Source organism: Eriocheir sinensis, chromosome 38 (genome assembly GCF_024679095.1).
Source record: "Eriocheir sinensis breed Jianghai 21 chromosome 38, ASM2467909v1, whole genome shotgun sequence".
In the NCBI taxonomy this organism is placed as follows: domain Eukaryota; kingdom Metazoa; phylum Arthropoda; class Malacostraca; order Decapoda; family Varunidae; genus Eriocheir; species Eriocheir sinensis.
The window spans coordinates 16764974-16788894 of record NC_066546.1 but is presented as its reverse complement, the minus strand read 5'-3'; the positions used below and the strand labels follow the sequence as shown (position 1 = coordinate 16788894).

The following is a 23921-nucleotide window of genomic DNA, read 5'->3' as shown; positions in this document are numbered from 1 at the left end:
GGTCACATAACTCTATCCAGCTATCCATTTCACGTCCTATATACTCAAGAGCCTCTACGTACAAGCAAACACAACTCTACTGCCTCTTATGCTCACCTTGGAATTCTCAACGATGTATCTGTGGTCGAAGCGCGAGTATATGGCGGGTTCGATGGGCGTGTTGTCCCTCGTGTACCAGGTGAAGGACACGAAGGGCGCCCCGGAGGCTCTACAGGTGAGGCGCGCGTCCCGGCCCGCCTCCGCCGCCGCCTTCTGGTACTTCGCTGCCTTTGCTATGATTGGCTTGTCTGTGGGAGGATGAAGGGCAAAGGTTAAGAGAAGGAATAGGAGGAAGAGAGAAGAGGAGCAATAGGAGGAAGAGAGAAGAGAAGGAATAGGAGGAAGAGAGAAGAGAAGGTATAGGAGGAAGAGAGAAGAGAAGATAGGAGATTTAAGATAGGAGAATAACATAGGAAAAGGAAGAGTAAGAGGAAGAGTAGGTAATGAGGATAGATATTAGGTCCTAGGAAGGAGGAGAAGGAGAAGAAGAGGAAGAGAAGGAAGAGAAAGAAATGGTTCGGAGGACACGAGAAGAGAAAAGGAGGAAGGGTAGATAACGAGAATAAATATTAGTTATTTATGAGAAAAAGAAGGAGGAAGAAGAAGAGGCGAAAGAGGAAGAGGAAGAGAAGGAGGAAACGTGCGTATATGTAAATGAAGTGGTTTCTGAAAAAAAATATGGTTTGAGAAAATGTAAAAAATGGCGAAAAGAAAAAAAATACGAATAAAAACAAGAAAATGAACTGAAGGGTTTTAAGAAGAAATAGGAAAAAGAAGAAGAGGAAGAGGAGAAAGAAGGTAGGAGAAGAAGGGACGTAAGGAAAGAGAAACAAAGAAAGAAAGAAGAAGAAATGAATAAAGAATGAGCTGAGGAAGGGAAGAGAGGAGGGGAAGAAGGGAAGAAATGAGATAAGAACGAAGGGAAGCAAGAAACAGGGAAAATGAGAAAGTAACAAAGAAAGGAGGAAGAACAAAAAGATAAAGAAATACATAAAGAAAGGAAGAGCGAAAGAATATAGATAGATAGATAGATAGAGATAGATAGATAGATAGATAGATAGATAGATAGAGAGAGAGAGAGAGAGAGAGAGAGAGAGAGAGAGAGAGAGAGAGAGAGAGAGAGAGAGAGAGAGAGAGAGAGAGAATAAAAAAAAACAAATATATACATAGCAAAAACAGGGAAACGAAAGGAAGGGATAAAGTAGAGAGAGAGAGAGAAAAAAAAGAAAGAGAGAGAGAGAGGGAAATGAGTGAGTGTGAGAAGGAAGCAGATACGTAACAAGTGGAAGGTAGAGGGATAGGGAAAGAGAGAGAGGGAGAGAGAGAGAGGGAGAGAGAGAGAGGGAGAGGGTTGAGAATATTGAGTTAAATGTGACCCGAAAAATAAGCGAATAGGGCGAGAGGAGCAAAAGGGGAGAGGAAAATGAGGAAAGAACAGATAGCTAGGGGACGAGGAGAGGAAGAGGAGGAGGAGGGGAAGGAGGAGGAGGAAGAGGAAGGGAAGACTGATGATGGGGAGGAAGAGAAGAAATAAGAGAAAATAATGGGAAAACAAGAAAACAAGAACACGAAAAGAAGGAGAATAAGAGAGAAGAGAAAAAGGAGGAAGAGAAAAAGGAGGAAGAGAAAAAGGAGGAAGAGAAAAAGGAGGAAGAGAAAAAGGAGGAAGAGAAAAAGGAGAAAGAGAAAAAGGAGGAAGAGAAAAAGGAGAAAGAGAAAAAGGAGGAAGAGAAAAAGGAGAAAGAGAAAAAGGAGGAAGAGAAAAAGGAGAAAGAGAACAAGGAGGAAGAGAAAAAGGAGGAAGAGAAAAAGGAGGAAGAGAAAAAGGAGGAAGAGAAAATGGAGAAAGAGAAAAAGGAGGAAGAGAAAAAGGAGAAAGAGAAAAAGGAGGAAGAGAAAAAGGAGGAAGAGAAAAAGGAGGAAGAGAAAAAGGAGGAAGAAAAGAAAATAGGATAAAAATTAGGTACTTTAGAGGAGGAGGAAAAGGAGATCGAGATCGAGAGAGAGAGAGAGAGAGAGAGAGAGAGAGAGAGAGAGAGAGAGAGAGAGAGAGAGAGAGAGAGAGAGAGAGAGAGAGAGAGAGAGAGAGAGAGAGAGAGAGAGAGAGAGAGAGAGAGAGAGAGCTAATAAGTGTAATTAAGAGAGAACGGAAGATTGTTAAGTAAATTACCCAATAGAAAGTTTAATTATAAAAAAAATAAACACCCGCACACACACACACACACACACACACACACACACACACACACACACACACACACACACACACACACACACACACACACACACACACACACACGCACACACACCTTTAACCCAGTCCCTTAGGCAAGCAAAAAAAACAAAAAAACGGGAAAGGGAAAAAAAGAATTAAAAAAAAACAGATGGACGAAAAAAAGTAGAAAAATCGATGAGAGAGAGAGAGAGAGAGAGAGAGAGAGAGAGAGAGAGAGAGAGAGAGAGAGAGAGAGAGAGAGAGAGAGAGAGAGAGAGAGTGTACAGGGAAATAGATATAAACAGACAGACACACACACACACACACACACAGACATAACCGAACACATACAGAATCTCTCTCTCTCTCTCTCTCTCTCTCTCTCTCTCTCTCAAGACTTACGTTTCACCACGACCGCTGTACTTTTCGTGGCCGCCTCTCCGATCTCGTTCTTGGCGCTGCAGATGAAGACGCCCGTGTCCTCCACCGTCACGTTCTTTATGGTCATCTCCACCACGTTCTGAGGGAGGAGGAGGCGCGGGAACGTGAGGGAGAGAAGGCACATGATGGAGCGAAGGTATGGTGGCTTTGATGCGAAGGGAACAAGTCGAGGAAAGGAATGAATAGGAAGGAAGAGAAGGAGGAAAAGGTCTTATAAAACTAACACCTGGAACTCTTGTCTCTCTACGCGTTCTGAGAGAGGAGGAGGCGCGGGAATGTGAGTCTGAGAAGGTAGAAGGAGGAGGGAGGTTTTAATAGGGCGAGAGATGGAAAGGAAGGGATGGAACTGTTAGAAAATGCTTTAGGGAATGATTAGATTGAAAGTTTAAAGATAGAAAGTGCATAAAAGTAAGGGAAAAATGGATTAGTTGTGTCATTGAGTTACATTACGTGGTAGTGCAGAAGAAATGTATATGATAGTAGAGGAATGTTAAAGAATGTTAGTAAAAGGTTAGATTGAAAGTTTAAAGAGAGAGAAAGTGCATAAAGGTAAGGGAAAAAGAGTTAGAAGCGTCGATAGGTAAAATTACGTGGCATTGGAAGGTATTTATATGTTAGGAATGTATTAGGTGTTGGAAAACGTTAGAGAATGTGTTAGTAGAAGGTTATATTGAAAGCTTAGAGAATAATGAATAGCTAAGTGAATAAAAATAAGCGAAAGAGGATTAAGTGTGTTGATTAGAGTTAAGTTACGAGGTATTACAATGTATTTATAAGTTGGAAATGTGTTAGGTATTAGGAATGGTTAGGAAATGTTGGTAAAAAAGATTAGATTGAGAGTTTAAAGAGAAAATGATGAATTAGGAGGAAAAATAATTAGATGTGGATTTGAAAGATATTTATATGTTAGAAATATGTTAGATGTTAGAAAATGTTAAGAGAATTTAGGAAACGTATTTGGAAAGGGTTACATTGAAAGATTAAAGACAAAAAATGCATAAAAATAAGTAATAAAAAGAATTAGGCGTGTCGATGAGAGAGTGTGAACTGGTTAGCGGAAAAAAAAAAAGGTTAGGGGGCGTAGTAAATAAAAAACAAAGGTAAAAAAAAAGATAAAAAGAGGGAAAAAGAATGTCGGTGTGGCGAGATAAAAAAAAGGGAAAGGTTGCAAAAGAGAATGAAAAATGTGTAGCGGGTTTCGAACGAGGGACAAAAAATGTATTAGATCATGAGAGAGGAAAGAGGAAAAAGAGGAAAAAGCGAGGAAAAGGATGAAAATTATTAATGAAACAGCCTATACTACTACTACTACTACTACTACTACAACTACTACTACTACAACTACTACTACTACTACTACTACTACTACTCCTCTTCCTCTCTCCTCCTCCTCCTCCTACTTCTGCTACTACTACTACTGTTTTCCTCCTCCTCCTTCTCCTCCTTCTCCTCCTCCTCCTCATACTACTACTACTACTACTACTACTACTACTACTACTACTACTACTACTACTACTACTACCACCACTGTTGCTCTTCAAAAATTAAATTAGTATATAAATGAAAAGCTGCAGCAATTACTAGCAGGTGAAAACGAACACAACGGGGAACACACACATAGAACGTAATTGTTTTATGAAATAATTGCGTACAACGAAATGTTTTTAAGTACGAAATGTTTTTAAGTACCGTCTCTCGTGTCGGGATAAATGAGATTATTGAAAAAAAGAGACGGGGAGTAAAATATGTAAAGAGAACTGTATGATTTCAAACTCAATGCAATTTAGAGTTCGAGTGTGTGAATTACTGTGAAAGCAAATGAATTAACAGCATAAGAATAAAAAGAACAAAAAGGGGTTGAAAAAGGGGTAAAAAAAGGTCAATAAAAGACAAAAAACAGGTAAAAAAGGTAAAAAAGGTCGATAAAAGACAAAAAAGGTAACAAAAAGGTCAATAAGGCAGAAAAAAGGGTAAAAGAAGGCAATAAAAGAGTAAAAAAGGTAACAAAAAGGTCAATAAGGCCAAAAAAGGTCAAAAAAGGAAAAAAAGGATAGAAAAGGTAACACAAAGGTCAAAAATGATAAGAAAGTAAAAAAAAGGTGTTAGGAATGTGTTAGGTGTTAGGAAATGCTTGAGAATGTGTTAGGAAAAGGTTAGATTGGAAGGTCAACGAATGGAAGTGAATAAAATAAAATAAAATATAAAGAATTGTATTATTTTAAACACAATGCAATTAAGAGTCCGGTACAAAAACAGCGTCGAGTGTGTGTATTAGACTGTGAAAGCAAATTAATTACGAGAGCAAATATATAGAAAAAAAGACTAAAAATGTAATTAAATAAAAGGGTTCGGGCGGCGGCGGCGTCCCATCGAAAATAAAACTTTGAATGTAAGTGGAGCGAGAGAAAGAAAAAAAAGATACCGTGTTATAATCATCGGAAGAGATAAATTATATACAGTTTGTTAAACTAAAATACTGCGAAGAAAGGAAATTAAATTGAGCAACGCATCAAAACATCGGATATGAACGTTACAAGTAGAGGCAGAAAAGGAAAAGTGTGTAAATATGGTGTTTTATAATTACTGAAAAAGATGAAAAATACTTTGTTGGTAAAATATTAGGAAAGGGAAATCAAATCGACTGACATTTCCAAACATAAAAAAAGAAAAGGAAAAGAGAAATATAGAGAAGTGAACGAAGTAAAGGAAAAAGGAGTTAGAGAAAAGTAAGAAAGAATGATACCGTGTTTATAATTATTGAAAGAGATAAATTATATACAGTTTGTTAAACTAAAATATTGCGAAGAAAGGAAATTAAATTGACTAACGCATCAAAACATCGGATATGAACGTTACAAGTAGAGGTAGAAAAGGAAAGGAAAGGAAATATGGTGTTTTATAATTACTGGAACAGATGAAGAATACTTTGTTGGTAAAATATTAGGAAAGGGAAATCAAATCGACTGACATTTCTAAACATAAAAAAATAAAAGAAAAAGAGAAATATAGAGAAAAGTAAAAAAGAATGATACCGTGTTTATAATTATTGAAAGAGATAAATTATATACAGTTTGTTATACTAAAATATTGCGAAGAAAAGAAATCGGATATGAACGTTACAAGTAGAGGTAAAAAAGGAAAGGAAAGGAAATATGGTGTTTTATAATCACTGGAACAGATGGAGAATACTTTGTTGGTAAAATATTAGGCGAGGGAAATCAGAAATATAGAGAAGTAAACGAAGTAAAGGAAAAAGGAGTTTGAAAAAAGATTAAAAAAATGATACCGTGCTTAAATAATTATTGGAGAGGATAAAATAGTTTGGTATACTAAAATACGGCGCAAAAAATAAGAATCTAATTGACTGACATTTCCAAAGACAAAAAAGAAAAAGAATCTAGAGGCGAACGAAGCAAAGGAAAGGAAAATAAATAGTTATAATTATTGGAAAAGATGAAAAAGTTTGTTATGATAAAATACGGCGCAAAAAAGGAGAATCAAATTGACTGACATTTCCAAAGACAAAAAATAAGAGAAAAAGAAATATAGAAGCGAGCGAAACAAAGGAAAGGAAAAAAAATAGTTATAATTATTGTAAAAGATGAGAAATAGTTTATGCTACAGTATTGCTACACTTTAGTACTGGGAACAAAAAATGAAAATAAGAGAGAAGACATTTAGAGGCGAACGAAGCAAAGGTAAAATATACAAGAACAAGTTGAAATTATCAGAAAAGACGAAAAAAAACCTTGTGATAAAGCATTGAAGGAAGAAAGAAAAAATGAAACCGTGTGACATTTCAACACACACACACACACACACACACACACACACACACACACACACGCACAGACACACACACTTTTCCTACTCAATAATATGAAGCCGAAAGAAAAAGCGATGCATTAGTTTCTAACACTTTTCCGATAAATAAAATGCGAATTGTCGTCCACGCGAAAATGTAAAAGTGGAGACGAACTAAAAAAGAAAAGTTTGTTATAATATTTGGAGAGAAAGCGTAAAAAAAAGACCATTCCTGACAATTTGAAGCAGAGAAAGAGAAGAGAACTGAAATGAGAAGTTACAAAAAAGATATATTAAATTTGTTGATAATATTGATAAGTTTGAAATACTATTTGGAGAAAAAGCGTAAAAAAATACCATTCGTGACATTTTGAAGCAAAGAAAGAGAAGAAAACTGGAATGAGAAGTTACAAAAAAAAAAGATGCATTAAATTTGTTGTTGATAATATTGATAAGTTTGAAATACTATTTGGAGAAAAAGCGTAAAAAAGATCATTCGTGACATTTTGAAGCAAAGAAAGAGAAAAAAACTGAAATGAGAAGTTACAAAAAAGAAAAAAAAATGTTTGTTGTTGACAATATTGATAAATAAGCTTGTGATAATATTTGCATAGAAAATGTAAAAATAAATAGAGGTGACATTTTGAAGCACGGAAAGAAAAAAAAGGAAAGAAAACTCGAATTAAAAAGAGAAAAAAATATATTAAATTTGTTGTTGATAATAACGAAAAACAAAACTTTGTAATAATACTTGAATAGAAAACATAAAAGAAGAAGAAGAAAGAAAACAAAAAGAGAATATAAACTTGAATAAAAAAGTGTCAGAAAGTTAAAAAGGAAAAAACAAAAAAGAGATACATTACGTTTGTTGTTGATATTATTTAAAAACACACAAACAAACAAACAAAAAGAGGAAAGTGCAAAATAGATAGATAGACAGATAGATAGATACACAAATAGACAGAGAGAAGGAAAGAGAAAGAAAGAAAAAGAGAGAAAGGATAAAAAGGAAAGAAAGCGAGAAAGAAAGAGAAAGAGAGAGCGAGAGAGAAAAGAGAGAGAGACAAATGGATGTTTAAGAATTCGGGCCGTGAATCAAATGTTTACCGCGTGGGATACAAACATAACTGAGACGGATGTTTACGAGCGAGCTAAGTGAAGGAGGAGGAGGAGGAGGAGGGGAGGAGGAGGGAAAGAATAGCACGTGTTGGAGATGGGAAGAATCTTGAATTGGAAAACATAAGACAAAAAAGAAGACTAGGAAGAAGGAGGAGGAGGAGGAGGAGGAGGAGGAGAAAGAAGAGGAATAGTTAAAGAAGAGCACGTGTAGGAGAAAGGAATTAATCTGTAATTGGAAAAAAAAAAAAAGAACAGGAAGGAGGAGGAAGACGAGGCCGAGAGGGAAGAGGAGGAGGAGGAGGAGGAGGAGGAGGAGGAGGAGGAGGAGGAGGAGGAGAAGCAGTACCTCCACCTCTTGAAATAAACGTCACAGCCAAATTTTCCGACTCAGGTAAACTTGAGGTAAACGATGGAAGTTTTTAATCCAGGTGAGAGAGATTTATGGTGACAAGGAGTTGATTTGTCACTTAAGAAAGCCTCCTCTTTTTCTTCCTCCTCCTTCTCCTCTTCCTTTTCCTGTTGCCTCTTACTCGATGTATTAAAAAGGTCTTTCTTCATTTCATCTTTGCTTCCTTACTTTTTCCTCCTCTACTTTCTTTTCTTCCTTGCTTCCTTTCTCTTCGCTATGAAAAGTATTGGTCTCTTTCTCCCCTTCTTCCTCCTCCATTCTAATACCGTCCTCCTCCTCTTCTTCTTCTTCTTCTTCCTCCTCCTCCTCCTCCTCCTCCTCAGACCAGGAAAAATAAATATAAACAGAAGGAAAAGAGGAAGAAGAAAAAGAAGAAAGAAACCAAATATAGAAACAAGGAAGAAGAAGAAGAGGAGAAGAAGAAGAGGAGGAGGAGGAGGAGGAGGAGGAGGAGGTATATCTTAAAGTGGTATTCCCGCGGCCTTGAAAAAAATAACATTCCCTCGAGGAGACAAAACAATATTTCTCGTACGGTTGAAAAAAAAAGTTGAAAAAAAGAAAATAAGTTGAAAAAAAAGATAAATAAGAAAAGAAAGCGAGAAATAGGAGTTGAAAAATATGATAAATAAGAGAAATAAAGAAAATGACCGCTGAAAAAAAGGTAAATAAGAAATAAAGAAAATAAGTTGGAAATAAGGACAAAAAAAATTAAATAAGAGAAAAATGGAGAGTTTTATTGTTTGTGTTGTGTGTGTGTGTGTGTGTGTGTGTGTGTGTGTGTGTAGGAAAAAGAGTGTGCTTGGAAAACGAACGAAACGTAGAACAGGGAAACAAAACACTCTCTCTCTCTCTCTCTCTCTCTCTCAACACAGGTAGACAGAAAACAAGGTGTGTGTGTGTGTGTGTGTGTGTGTGTGTGTGTGTGTGTGTGTGTGTGTGTGTGTGTGTGCGTATGTTAATGTGTGTGTGTGTGTGTGTGTGTGTGTGTTAGTGTGTGTGTGTGTGACTGTAGGCGTGTGTAAGCGAGTGTGTGTCTGTACAGGTCAAACACGCCAGCCTTACCTCGGACGCGTGTTTCTTGTGCTCGGTTCTGCCAAAATCGTATCCCTCGCGAACCCAGTTGATATCCGGGTCGGGGTTTGCGTTCACCTTGCAGAAGAGCGTCACCGAGTCCCCAACGCTCAGGTTCTTGCCCTCGGATATGGAGCTGATCGTGGCGGCGTCTGGGGGCGGGAGGATGGGAGAAACTATGAATAAATCGAAGTTGAGATAAATAGTAGAAGAAGAAGCGATATCTGTAAGCGGGAAGGAGAAACTGATATAATAAAGGAGGTACCGTAAATTGGAAGAATAAACAGTGACATGTCTAGGAAAGGAAGAAGAAAACTGAAGAAAAGAACCGTGATGACAATTTTGAGGCGTTACTAAAATAAACTTGAATTATAGTGATAAAAAGTTAGGAAGGAAAAGGAGATATATGCAGTTTGTTGTTTATATTACTGAGGAAACTTTTCATTGATATTTAAAAGAAAGAAAAGAACACGCAAATGAAAAACTACAAAAAATAAATAACTAAATAAACAAAAAAATGCAAATCACAGCTAAATGAAACTAATAAAGATGAAAGAAAGTAAGTCTGGTCAGCGTTGGTTTTCCTTTTCCTCTTGTTATTGTTGAGGTTGAAGCAAGATACAGAGAGAGAGAGAAAACGGGTGACGGATAACGAGATGCAAAATGCTGGAAAATGGCCATGGAAAAATATTGTCATGAGGGCAGAGAGAGGAAATAGTTGAGTGCGGAAACATGGCAGAAGACACCGCTGAAACCATGATTTATACACGCACACACACGCACACACACATACACGCAATCACCTTCACACAGCCCCTAACACAACCACCACTAACAGCACCCCTCACTTCTCATCACACTTCTTCCTTTCTTCATCTCATTCTATACTCATTTCACCTTCCTTCTTTTTATCTGTTCCTCTTTCTTTACGCCCCTTCTTCTTCTCCTACCTCCTTCCTCCTCTTCCTCCTTAAAATTCTTCAGTTCTTGTTCTTAACGTCTAACAGCTTCTTCTTCTACCTAACCCCCCACCACACCCACACACATACGTAACAACAGTAGGGCCAAACTGATACTCACATTTGATATTAATAGTCAAGTTGGCCTCCACTTTGCCCTGGGAGTTGCTGGCCTCGACGGTGTAAGTCCCCGCCTGGTCACGCGTCACGCTGGATATGTTGAGGTATGAGTCGCCTTTCACGACCTCCTCCCCGCGCCGCCAGAGGTAAGCCACGTCGTTGGGGTTACCATGTGCGCTCACGTTGACTTGGACGCCGCTCCCCTCGGTCACGGAGATCTCCTTCTGCGGCGCCTTCACCCACACCGGCGGATCTGAAGAAGGGGATAGGAGATAACATGTTATTATAGTTGGGTTACAATATAGATGAGAAAAAAGAATGGATGTTATAATAGTTTGGTTCAAGAAAGATAAGGAAAAAGAATGGTAGATCTGAGAAGGGGATAGGAGAGGGACATGTTAGTTTAGCTTTAGAGGTAAAAAAAGATGAGGATAAAGATGATAACGATAATGATGAAAAAGAATGAAACCTTGTACATGAGAGGAAAGATGGGAACAGGGAACAGGTATACAGTTGAAGGGAATGAGAAGAGAAGGGAAGGGAAGGGAAGGGAATGGGGTGCAAGGGAAAGGGAGTAAAAGGAAGGGAAGGTAAGCTAAGGAGAGGGAGGGAAGGGAAAGGGAAAGAAAGGGAAGGAAATGCAGGGAAAACGAAGGGAAAAAAAGGAAAGGAAAAGAAAGGAAAGGAATGGAAGGGAAAGGAAGGTAAAGAAAGATAAGAGAATGGGAAATGAAGGAAAAGGAAAGGAGAGAAACACACACACACACACACACACACACACACACACACACACACACACACACACACACATACACACACACTCACACACACAGACACGCACAGAGAAGTAAATATATATAACGCATGTAAATATAAAACTTCCACAGCCGCGCGTGAAACAGACAGCGCGGATATTTAACACACATAAATATTAAGTAGCAGGAACATTTGCTACGCGGCGGGAGGGACGAGCAGGGCGGGGAAGGGAAGGTGGAGGAGGGGCGAGAGAGAGAGGGAGGGGGTGAGAGAAGAGAGAGAGAGAGAAAAAGCGTGAGAGTGGGGTTAAAAGGAGAGAAGGAGAATTTGAAAGAATGAGAGAAGGACACATATGAAGCGGGAGAGAAAAAGGGAAATAACAAAGGAAAGAGAAGGAATAAAAACGGAGAGAGATAGAAAAGGAGAAAGAAAGGAAGAATGATAAAGGGATAGAGAGAGGAGAGGGAGAAACTGATGAAGAGGAAGAGATAAAGGAGAATGAAAAATGAGAGAGGAAGAGGAGATGGAGACGGAGAAAAAGAGACAGAAAATGAGAAAGGGAAGAGATGGAGAGAGACTTAGAGGATTAAAGGTGAAAAAAGAGAGAAAAGAAAAGAATGGAGAGGAAAAAAAGAGAGCTAAAGAGATGTGAGGAAAGATATAATTAGATATAAATAAAGATGGGATGATAAAGCAACAGGAGAGGAAGGGGAAAACAAGGAAAGGATAGAAAAAGAAATAAATAAAGTGGAAAGAGAATGCAGAACGAGAGAGAGAGAGAGAGAGAGAGAGAGAGAGAGAGAGAGAGAGAGAGAGAGAGAGAGAGAGAGAGAGAGAGAGAGAGAGAGAGAGAGAGAGAGAGAGAGAGAGAGAGAGAGAGAGAAGTAGGTCAGGAGAGATGGAGGGTATTAACAAAAAGCCGAAATCACTTAAAAAACACCGAATTCGCTATACTTACAAAGAACCGAGAGTGTAATGGCGTCGTGGGTCGTCGTTCCGAAATGGTTATCAGCCTGGCACGTGAAGACCGTTCCGTCGTCCTTAGCGGTCACGTTCACCTGCACCTTGTACCTGAGAACGTAAGAACAAAAGAACGTGAGGTCATTCTTTGTTGTTAGAAAGAGAGTGAATGAACACAAGGAAAAAATGAGTGAATAGAATGAGATGAGGAGAGAAAATGAATGAGAGAGATCGAAGGAATGAAAAATGAGTGAATGAAGAGAGAGAGAGAGAGAGAGAGAGAGAGAGAGAGAGAGAGAGAGAGAGAGAGAGAGAGAGAGAGAGAGAGAGAGAGAGAGAGAGAGAGAGAGAGAGAGAGAGAGAGAGAGAGAGAGAATGAAAAATAAAGAAAGAGAAAAAATAAATATAATGAGGGATGGTTTGCGCTAATGACTCAGAAATGGGCTTGGAACGAGGAAGAAGAGGAGGAGGAGGAGGAGGAGGAGGAGGAGGAGGAGGGGGAGGGGGAGGGGGGTAATGAGAGATAATGAGTGGAGAGGTAAACAGAGTGGAGAGAAATTAGGAAGGACAAATAAATGAGCAGGACCTAATTAGCGAAAGGAAAAAAAAGAGGAAAAAAAGGAGAGAAAAAAGAGAAAAAGAGAAAAAGAGAAAGAGGAAAAAAAGAAGAGGAAGAAAGGAGGAAGAGAAAAAATAGAAATAAAGAAAAGATAGATGAAAAAAACGGAAAGGAAAAAGAGAAAAAGAGAAAAAGAGAAAGAGGGAAAAAAGAAGAGGAAGAAAAGAGGAAGAGAAAAATAGAAATAAAGAAAAAATAGATGGAAAAAAAGGAAAGGAAAAAGAGAGGAGAAAATAAGAGAAAAGAATAGGAGAAAAGAGAAAATTAAGTGGAATAAAAAAAGAAAAGGAGAAAAAGAGAAAGAAAGGGAAAACGAGAATGAAAAAAAAGCCAGAAAATGTTAAACGGATTACCAGAGACATAACACACACACACACACACACACACACACACACACACACAAGAATGTTTAGATAGATAGGTAGAGAGAGAGAGAGAGAGAGAGAGAGAGAGAGAGAGAGAGAGAGAGAGAGAGAGAGAGAGAGAGAGAGAGAGAGAGAGAGAGAGAGAGAGAGAGAGAGAGAGAGAGAGAGAGAGAGAGAGAGAGAGAGAGAGAGAGAGAGAGAGAGAGAGAGAGAGAGAGAGATTTTTTGTCATGAACGTTAAAGTGAGAACACTCGAGGGAAATAATAGTGAAAACACACACACACACACACACACACACACACACACACATGTATAGCCACAGAAAATAATAAAGAAAATAACTTGTGTTTTGGATTAAAGTGGACAGGACGAGAGAGAGAGAGAGAGAGAGAGAGAGAGAGAGAGAGAGAGAGAGAGAGAGAGAGAGAGAGAGAGAGAGAGAGAGAGAGAGAGAGAGAGAGAGAGAGAGAGAGAGAGAGAGAGAGAGAGGATAATTATTTCATACATATCCTAATTTAACCTTTCTTTCATTTTTCTCGGTTACTTCTTACATTAACTAGGTACTTATTTTCCAAGCCCTAGGTACTTATTTAAATAACTAAATAAACCGAAGATAAACAAAGGATAAAACGATAAATAATGACTCTCTTCGTTAATCTTCTTTCTCTTCTTCTTTTTCAGCTTCGTTTTATTTTTTTCTTCGTTCGTTTGTTCTTCTTCTTTCTTTTCTTCTTCTCTTTCGTCTTCTTTTTTATGTTTTCGTTTTCTTCTCATTTTATTCTCTTTTTCTTCCTTCTTTCTTCTCCATTCGTTCTTCTTCTTCATCTTCTTTTCTCCTTCTTCTTCTTCTCTTTCGTCTTCTTCTTTCTTTTTGTTCTCATTTTCTTCTCTTCTTACTCTCTATTTCTTCCTTCTTTCTTCTCCATTCGTTCTTCATCTTATTCTTTTTTCTTTTCTCCTTCTTCTTCTTCCTTATCCATTCACTTCTTTTCTCTCCCCCGCCAACAAACAAACTACTCCCCTCTCCACCAGCAAGGCAAAGACACAAAGATATAAATAAATCCCAAACTCTGAAAACTCTAAAAATATATTCACTTCGCCTCACAAATAAACACACCCACACCCATACCCACACCCACACACTTCCAAATCAAGACGAGCCCCTTAAGGGAAAGTCTATGTATAGCGATCTCGGGGGCAAACCCAAACTTAGCTAATTGAACCTGTTTGTGTGGATCAAGCAAGCTGCCTCAAGCCTTCATCCCTTACCCTCATCAACTCAAGCTTGTGAATGGCTAAGAATAAGGTGTTTCGAGCTTACAATACATATATACTCGTTACCTCGCAATCGAAAACTTTACAACCTTTGAACTCTTGCCGTCTATTGGTGGAAACTTTAAATCAAGTTTCTGAATGACTAAAATAAGAAGCTTCGAGCTAAATCTGAAAGCTTCTAAATTTACCAACCAAAACAAAGGCCTAGCAAAGCTTCAAGGGAGAGAAGGGCAAACTTACGTGGTTCTGAAGCCTAAACCTTACAGACTAATAAGCTTCAGGACGATCAAGTGAAGTAATCTTAAGGCTTCCAAGCTTACATAGACCTAGGAAAGCTTCAAGACAAACTTACGTGGTGGTGAAGCCTAAAATCTTACAGAATAACAAGCTTCAGGACGGCAAAGTACAGTTATCTTAAGGCTTCCAAGCTTACAAAGGCCTAGGGAAGCTTTAAGAGAGAGAAGAACAAGCTTACGTGGTTCTGAAGCCTAAAACCTTACAAAATAACAAGCTTCAGGACGGCAAAGTACAGTAATCTTAAGGCTTCCAAGCTTACATAGACCTAGGAAAGCTTCAAGACAAACTTACGTGGTTGTGAAGCCGCCGAACTGTCCTGAGCTGATGAGGGAGTCGCCCGGCCCCACTTCGAATCCCTCCTTCCACCACGTCACGTTCGCCTTCGGGTTGCTCGAGGCGGACTCACACACGAGGGTCGTCTGCGTGTTGGCCTTGACATCCCGCGGCTCCGAGGACACCTTGACCGCGGCGGGAGGGACTGGAGGGACGGAAGGCGAGGAACGAGATCAGAAACGAAGAAAATATGAACTAGACGCATTAAAAGAAGGAATAACAAACTAGAGGAAGCACACCCCGAGAAACAAAAGAATAAATAAATAGACTAAGGAAAAGGAACATAAGACAGAGATAAGAAACGAAAGAAACAGAAACTAGAAACATTAAGAACAGGAAATAAAAAAGAAGAGAAGCGATAAACAAGGAAACAAGAGAGAAAAAATAAAGAAAAGAACAGAAAAGAGAGCAAGAGCGAGAGCGAGAGAGAGAGAGAGAGAGAGAGAGAGAGAGAGAGAGAGAGAGAGAGAGAGAGAGAGAGAGAGAGAGAGAGAGAGAGATAAGAGGTTAGTCGACGAAGGAGGAAGACGAAAGACAGACTCCAGAAGGGCAAGGGATGATGGGTAATATTTCAACGTCGTCGTCAATCACCTCAAACGAAGCGGGAAGGAAGGAAGGAAGGAAGGAAGGAAGGAAGAAAGGAAGGAAGGATGGAAAGACAAAAGGAAGGAAGGAAGAAAGGCAGAAAGGAAGGAAGTAAGGAAGGAAGGAAAGAGGGAAGGATGGAAGGAAGGAGGGAAAGAAGAAAAGAAAGAAGGAAGGAAGGAAGGACGCAAGGAAGTGAGGATGGAAGGAAGGAAGGAAAGGAGGAAGGAAGAAACGACGGAAGGAAGGAGGGAGAGAAGGAAGGGAAGGAAGGACGAAAGGAAGGAAGGATGAAAGTGGGGAAGGAGGGAAAGAAGGAAGGAAGGAAGGAAAGAAAGAAGAAAGGGAACATGGAAAGGAGTAAAGAAGGTAGAAACGAATACAATGGGAAAAAGAAACAGGGAACAGAGAAACTAGAGAACAGGAATAAGAGAGAAACGAAGATAATTGGGGGGAAGAAACGGAAGCAAAGAGAAGAAAGAAACTCAGAATAAACGGTAAGAAACGAGAATAAGAGGAGAAAGGAAGAAAAGAAAGAAAACAAGAACTAGATGAATTAGAATAGGGAATATGAAGCCAAAAGACGAAGAAAGGAAGGAAAGAAGGAAGAGAGAGAGAGAGAGAGAGAGAGAGAGAGAGAGAGAGAGAGAGAGAGAGAGAGAGAGAGAGAGAGAGAGAGAGAGAGAGAGAGAGAGAAACACAATGCAAAGATACTCTCTCTCTCTCTCTCTTCTCTCTCTCTCTCTCTCTCTCTCTCTCTCTTAAGCCTAAAGTCCCCCATAGGCCTCCATTTTATTTCTTATTTTTTTCCCTTTCCTTCACTCTAGCTCAATTATGTGATGATCTCTCTCTCTCTCTCACTTAACCGGACCCCAAACACACTCACACATGGACATAACTCTCTCTCTCTCACGCCCCCCACGCAAATTTTTCTCTGTACTCCATTTACGGTTTTGAATAAATATATATTGCTGTCGAGAGAGAGAGAGAGAGAGAGAGAGAGAGAGAGAGAGAGAGAGAGAGAGAGAGAGAGAGAGAGAGAGAGAGAGAGAGATTACGATAGACAGATAGATAGATAAATTGACCACGAAACCTACACCATACCCTTTAAAACTTAACAAAATCTAACTAAACAACCTCAAACCAGCAATCAAAACAAAATACAGACCACAAAAACACTTTAAACACACTCCTAAACCCTTATAAGCCACCCAAACACAAGCCACAGAGAGAGACGGGAAGAGAGAGACAGGGAGAGCCAGGCGACACACAACCACCCTCTACAAACTCACACATCACACTGAGGCGGGTCGAGTTGACAAGCGGCTCCTCGGTGGCAGAGTTGGTCGCCTCGCAGCGGTACTCGGCGTTGTTGTCGGACTCGCTCAGGGTAAGGTCCACGTCGGCTATCGCACTCCCGGCCTCGTGGCGCGTCGTGGAGGTTAGTTCCTGCGCGCCCTTGAACCAGGTGAGGGTGGCCAGTGGATTGCCGCCGTTGCAGACGCAGGACAGCCGCTTGGGACTGCCCTTTTTTAGCATTTTGCCGGGCTCGTATCCCAGAATGACGGGCGGGTCTGGAGGTCCTGTAGGATGCAAAAAATAGGATGATGTAAGTAACACAGAGATAGAAATATAGTTAAATAGATATAGAGATAGGTTGATATAGATAGATAGATAGGGAGAGAGAGAGAGAGAGGGGGGGATGGAGGGAGAGAGAGAGAAGGGTGGTAAGGCAAAAGAAAGGGAGATAAAATTAGGGAGATTAGCCGTAAGTGGAAAATTAGGGAAGGGAAAAAATAGATAATCAATGCACAAAAAGACAACAATTACGAATGAGAGAGAGAGAGAGAGAGAGAGAGAGAGAGAGAGAGAGAGAGAGAGAGAGAGAGAGAGAGAGAGAGAGAGAGAGAGAGAGAGAGAGAGAGAGAGAGAGAGAGAGGAGGGGGGGATATTAGATAAAGACATAAGAAGGAAAACACACACGCGCACACACACACACACACACACACACACACACACACACACACACAGAGATTACCCCCCTCCACACAGAAACAAACAAACACACACACACACACATATTGACCTCCTCCCTCCTCACCAGACCCAAAACAAACACATTCACGCACACAAACACAAACACAACCCCCTCCCCCCCCTCCAAAACACAACACAATACTCACGCAACACACTGACGACTTGAGTGTTGATCTTGGTGGAGCCGAGAGCCTGGTTGAGCGCGTAGCAATTCACGGTGAGGTCGGAGTCGATGGGCCGCACCTCGTAACTTGTGAGGTTGGTGACAGTGTTCCAGCCGCCGTGATCAACCTTGTACGTCCGCGAGGTGGCGCCGGGCGGGGTTTGGCCATTGATGACGAGGTTGACGTCTGATGGTGGGTTGGAGTTCTCGGCCACGCAGCTGATGGAAATCATGTCCCCTACTTTGGCTTCAGTAGGGCCGTCGATGGTGACTTGGGAAGGGGCGACTGCAGGGAAGGAGAAGAAAATGATGTTAAAAAAGATGAATATGATGATGTGATATAGATGGTGTAGCGAAGAAGAGACCAGGGAAGGAGAAAGGAAAGGAAATGGACGAAAAATGAAGGAAAAATAAACAGGAAGGAATTACAAGAAGAAAAGAATGATAACAATACTGATGGGAAAGGAAAAATTCGACAGAAAAGGAGGAATAAGAGACATTGATGAGAGAAAAGTGAAGAAAAAGATAAAAATGGAGAGAAGGAAGGAAAGTAAAAAAACAAACAGAAGGAAGAGATAAGGAAAGAGAAAGGAGAGAGAATGTGTGTGTATGTGTGTGTGTAGGTGAGAGGAAAAAGAATGAGGGGGGTTGGAGGAGGAGGAGGAGGAGGAGGAGGAGGAGGCTTACATGGGAGGAAAAAGAACGTGAGGAAAGTCAGGAGATGGATAGGTTGGGGTGGAGAGAAAAAAAGGAGGAGGAGGAAGAGGAGGAGGAGGAGGAGAGAAAAATGGGAAGAGGGAGACAGGGAGACAGGGAGTGGGAGAGAAAGAGAGGAGGAAGAAAAAGAATGGGAGGAGAAAGAGTTGAAGAGAGAGAGAGAGAGAGAGAGAGAGAGAGAGAGAGAGAGAGAGAGAGAGAGAGAGAGAGAGAGAGAGAGAGAGAGAGAGAGAGAGAGAGAGAGAGAGAGAGAGAGAGAGAGAGAGAGAGAGAGAGAGAGAGAGAGAGAGAGAGAGAGAGAGAGAGAGTGCAAAGGGGAAAGAATGAGATATGTGGGGGAGAGAGAGAAAAAGAGAGAGAGAGAAAGAGAGAGCTTGGTTGGCTAAAAGTAAAACAGGGAAAGAAAAAACATTGAAAGACAACATGAAAAAGAATGAACGAAACGAGGAGAAAATATTTGAAAGGGAAAAGAACGGAAGAAGAAAAAGAAGGAAAAGGAGAAGAAGAAAAGGAAGAAGAAGAAGAAACAAGAAGAAATAAATCAAAGAAAAAGTTATGAAAAAGAATGACAAGAAAAAATAAAAGAAAAAAAATGTTACAGAAAATTTTATATATAACTTTGAACTAACGACACACACACACACACACACACACACACACACACGCCTCCCTTCCCTCCCTCCCGCCCCCCACACCTTCCTTCTTTCCCTCCCCTCCCACAACCAAAAACCCCCCACGCCTCCCTTCCCTCCCTCCCGCCCCCCACACCTTTCTTCTTTCCCTCCCCTCCCACAACCACACCCACACACGCCTCCCTTCCCTCCCTCCCTCCCCCCCACACCTTCCTTTCCTTCCCCCCCACCTTCCTCCCCTCCCTCCCTCCCCCCCCACACACACTGGAATATCAGTCATAGTTTCAAAGATCCATTAACATGAGAAGTCACCAAAGACAGCGCGTGCGACAAAACCAATTACGCCGAGCCAATTAGCACACGCGCACACACACACCCACACCCACACCCACACACACACACACACACACACACACACGCACACACACACATACACTGACGGTAAAATGGAAAAGTCATGTCCGCTAACTGAAAAATAACTGATAGCATATTTTTTTCAAGAGAATTTCATCACCTTTACTACTACTGCTACTACTACTACTACTACTACTACTACTACTACTACTGCTACTACTATCTCTCTCTCTCTCAGCTTTATTCTTTCGTTCCTCCTTTCTTTATATATATCTTGTCTCTGTGTTCTTCTTCCTTCCTTTCTTTCTTTCTTTCTTTCCTTTCTTCCCCTACGTTCTTATCTCAATTCTTCCCTTCTTCCCTTCCTTTCTTCCCTCCTCCACCTCATTCTTATTTCATTTAGCTTCCTTCTTTCTTTCTGTTTCTCTTTCTTAACGTCGCAAACACAGAAACACACATACGCCATAGATAACCACTACCTCAACATCTACTACTGCTACTACTACTACAACAACTACAATACTCACAGTGGACGCTAAGTTGTATCTCGGCTTTCTTCGGCTCCCGGGTCATAACGTTGGACACCTGGCACTCGTATTTCGCTAAGTTATCCGAAGCCGATACCTCGAACTCGTACTCGTTGACGGCGTACTTGCGGTGCTTGATGAAGTTCTTGTCGATCTGCGCGCCGTTCTTGTACCAGAAGACCTCGGGAAGCGGGTTACCGCCTCGGGATCTGCAGGTCAGGGTCTTGCGGTCCCCGGCTCGCACGGTCTCGCCTTCAGTGTACCCCGTGATCTCAGGGGCGCCGGGCGGGTCTGAGGAGGGTGAGAGAGAGAAGATGAGATGATGGATTACTGAGCAGCGAGTGTGAGGGAGATAGGAAAGGTACACAGATAGGAATATACAAATTGATAGATATAGGTAGATCTGAGGAGCAACGGACTAATCTTAAAAGGACGTGGTTAGGGAAGATGAGATATGAGATTACTGAGTAGCGAAAGCATGGGAGATTGAGATAGACAAATACAAATAACCAAATAGATAAAGTAAATAGATGGATAGATATAGATTTGAGGTGTTCTGAGCGAAGAAAAAAGAAAAAAAGGAGAGGATATGAGATTTGAAAGTACTGAGAAGAGAGGGAGAGAGGAAATGAGATAGAAAAATACAAATAACCAAATAGATAAAGTAAATAGATGGATAGATATAGATAGATTTGAGGTGTTCTGAGGGAAGGGAATAAAAAGGAAAGATGATATGAGATTTGAAAGTATTGAGAAGAGAGTGAGAGAGGAATCGAGATAGACATAGACTAACATAGATATATAGAGATTAACAGATAGATGGATATAGAGAGGAAGATAGATAAATAGACTTATAGACAATACATGTAAATAATAAAATACAGGTAAGAATAACTTCAGGTATAAAAAGTTTTGTCAATAAAGGTTAAATAAGATAAGAAAACAATATACTCGATAAAGAAAGGAGACATAGAAAGACAAGGAGACGAAAGAGAGCAAGAAAGAAGGAGAAAGAGAAGAAAGAGATAAATATGGAATCAATGACAAGGGAAAGAGAAAGAGGGAGAGAAGCAGGAGGGAGGAAAGGCGGGAGAGAGACAGACATACTTAAGAATGGAAGGAGGAAAAAGGAGAAAAAAAGAGAGAGAGAAAGTGCGGAATCAATGACAAGCAAAAGAGAGAGAAAGAGAGAAAGAGAGAGAAGGAGGTGAGAGCTAAAGGAACTGAAATAAAGAGAGAGGGAGAGATGAAGAGAGACATAATTAGAGAGAGAGAAAGAGCGAGAGAAAGAAAAAAGGAAAGAGCTAAACGAAGTGAAGTAAAGGGAGGGAGAGGAAGAGAGAAAGAGAGAGGGAGAGAGGGAGGGAGACACACGATTAATGCCCTCCCTCCTGGCGCAGTCTGTAGGTGATGGCCTCGGAAGGGAGAGTGAAGGGTGGGCTCCCAAGACGCGACATGAGTAAGGGGAGGAAGGGACGTGGACATGACACAGCCGCGATAAAGAAGCGCACCCCGACAAGCCAACGAGAGTAGAGAACAGACATTATGGACTCCCCGAAGACTTGTGTGGCCCCGGAGTGCCTCGTGGAATAGAAATGTGACTCCATGAACTTATGGCGAAACTCTGGAACGTCTACGGGAAAGCCTTGATGTGGTATGGATAGAAGAAGAGGAAGAAGAATATGGATTTGTGTATGTATTTTGTAGCGAGTCATATAGATAGTGAAACGCGGGGAGTAATTTCCGTGGACTTTTGTGAGGCGAACATTAGCTTGTGGAATATAAACTTGATTTGAAACTTTGAAACTTATATATATATATATATATATATATATAGATATATATATATATATATATATATATATATATATATATATATATATATATATATATGTATATATATATATATATATATATATATATATATATATATATATATATATATATATATATATATATATATATATATATATATATATATATATATATATATATATATATATATATATATATATATATATATATATAATATATATATATATATATATATATATATATATATATATATATATATATATATATATATATATATATATATATATATATATATATATATATATATATATATATATATATATATATATATTTATATATATCAACTCGAAGCTCAACTTTTAACTCGACGCTACAACGCCTTACTCAACGAAAGGATTGAGTGCAGTAAATAATAAACGGCGGATAAAATATGTAAACTGAAATCATTATAAGACTTGATCCAATAATTCCCGTGTAATACGTTTATAATTAGCGACTTCCTGCAGCGCGGATGTTGCGAGTCAGAGGCTGTTTAGATTATTCACGAATCTCGCCTTCTGGGTACAGTGTGTTGTTTTTTGTTACTGCGGGAATGAATTAGCGAGTGAGTGAGAGATATTGAAGAAGAGGAAGGAAGAGAGGAAAAGGAAAGATGACGAAAGGAGAGAGATGAAGGAAAACGAATCAGAAAAGGAAGAGGAAAAAGGAAAATAGAAAGGATAAGAAGAAAAAGAGGTCAGGAAAGGTAGAAGAAGAAAGGTAAAGAAAGGAGAAGAAGGAGGAACAAGAAGAAGCGATTAAGGAAGAAGGAGAAAGGAAAAGGAAAGGAGAGGAAGGAAATAGAAGAATCAAGAACAAAAAAGGAAGAAGAAAGGTAAAGAAGAAAAAAAGAAAGAGAGGAGAAGATACATAGGCAAGAAAGATAGAAGAAAATAAAAGAAAGAAAAAGAAGAAAGAAAAAAGAATAAGAAAATAACAAGAAAGAAGGAAGGAAGGAAAATTCAATAGTAAGAACCGTGTCTCCATCTCTTCTACAGTCAAGAAAACCCCAACACAAGCTTACAGTGCACATCGAGGGTGACTCTGGCGGTGAGGGACGTGGAGGAGTGCGTGAGGGCAGGGTGGGCGGCGTGGCAGCTGTAGTCGAGGCTGTTATCACCGTGCGTGGGCGTGAAGGTGATCTTGGAGCGCAGCGAGGAGAGATGCGTGTCCGTGGATGACGTCTCTTTCTTGTCATCTTGGGTATCTGTGGAACGAGAGAAAGGGAAACAGTTAATCATGAAGGAATATATCGGAAAACCAAATACAAAAGGATGTCGATAGAGAGATACATTGACAGGGTATAAATATGATAGATTTCGATGTTTTGAGTCCGTGGGTGATGTCTCCTTCCTCTCGTCTTGTGTATCTGTAGAAGGTGACACAATAATGGCGTTAAAGTATAAAGGGAATCTGATAAAAAAGGATGATAAAATAACGAGGTAGAGAGTTAACTAAGAGAGAAGATAAGGAAAAAAGTTACGAGAATAAAGCATGGAGGAATATAATAAAAAATAAAAAAATGGATACCAAGGAAGATAATAAGTTAGAGAAATATGTAAAAAAACTAATAAATAATAGATAATAAATAAACAAAAAGGAATAACGATATACGAGAGAATAATTTAGGAAGGGAAATGGAAAACCAGGATAGAACTATACTAGAAAATTAATGAATGCAGAATGAAAAAAAAGTTGACAAAATATGACTTTAATTTTTTTTTCAGATACACTAAATCAGAAAGCGAAAAAAAGACAAACAAACAAAACAGATTATAAATGAAAACAACAACAAAACAAAAATAAAGAAAACTAGACAACAAAGGAAGAAAATAATAATATACATCGGATTACATGAATTTACGAACGAAGGAAGAAAAAAGAAAAAGAAAAAGAAAAAAAAGACCTCTGTTGTTTATCATTATTATTATTATTGTTATTAATGTTCGCGGAGGAGGAGATAAAAGAAAAATTATGATGTTGGAAGAGAAAAAAGATAGAGAGAGAGAGAGAGAGAGAGAGAGAGAGAGAGAGAGAGAGAGAGAGAGAGAGAGAGAGAGAGAGAGAGAGAGAGAGAGAGAGAGAGAGAGAGAGAGAGAGAGAGAGAGAGAGAGAGAGAGAGAAGGTTTTGTCATCTCGGTGAGGAATGTTCTCTCCGAATATTGTTGTCATCGGAAATATTGGAGGAAGAAGACAGGAGGAGGAGGAGGAGGAGGAGGAGGAGGAGGAGGAGCTTTTAATATTCCTTCTCTCTCTTCCTCTTCCTCTT

General features: G+C 39.7%; 1 protein-coding gene across 2 annotated transcripts in view; it reads right to left on the bottom strand.

Annotated features, from left to right (window-relative positions):
• LOC127008756 (nephrin-like) overlaps positions 1-23921 on the bottom strand; it is a 102329-nt gene that overhangs the window by 25277 nt on the left and 53131 nt on the right. For both annotated transcript variants that reach the window (XM_050881122.1, XM_050881123.1), the window contains exons 5-14: positions 22677-22859; positions 19799-20089; positions 17552-17854; positions 16661-16951; positions 14742-14928; positions 11892-12004; positions 10179-10430; positions 9090-9250; positions 2657-2774; positions 97-287 (exon numbers count right to left, since the gene is read on the bottom strand). In XM_050881122.1, the coding sequence (XP_050737079.1) occupies positions 97-287; positions 2657-2774; positions 9090-9250; positions 10179-10430; positions 11892-12004; positions 14742-14928; positions 16661-16951; positions 17552-17854; positions 19799-20089; positions 22677-22859 (2090 nt within the window). The remainder of the gene's footprint in view (positions 1-96; positions 288-2656; positions 2775-9089; positions 9251-10178; positions 10431-11891; positions 12005-14741; positions 14929-16660; positions 16952-17551; positions 17855-19798; positions 20090-22676; positions 22860-23921) is intronic.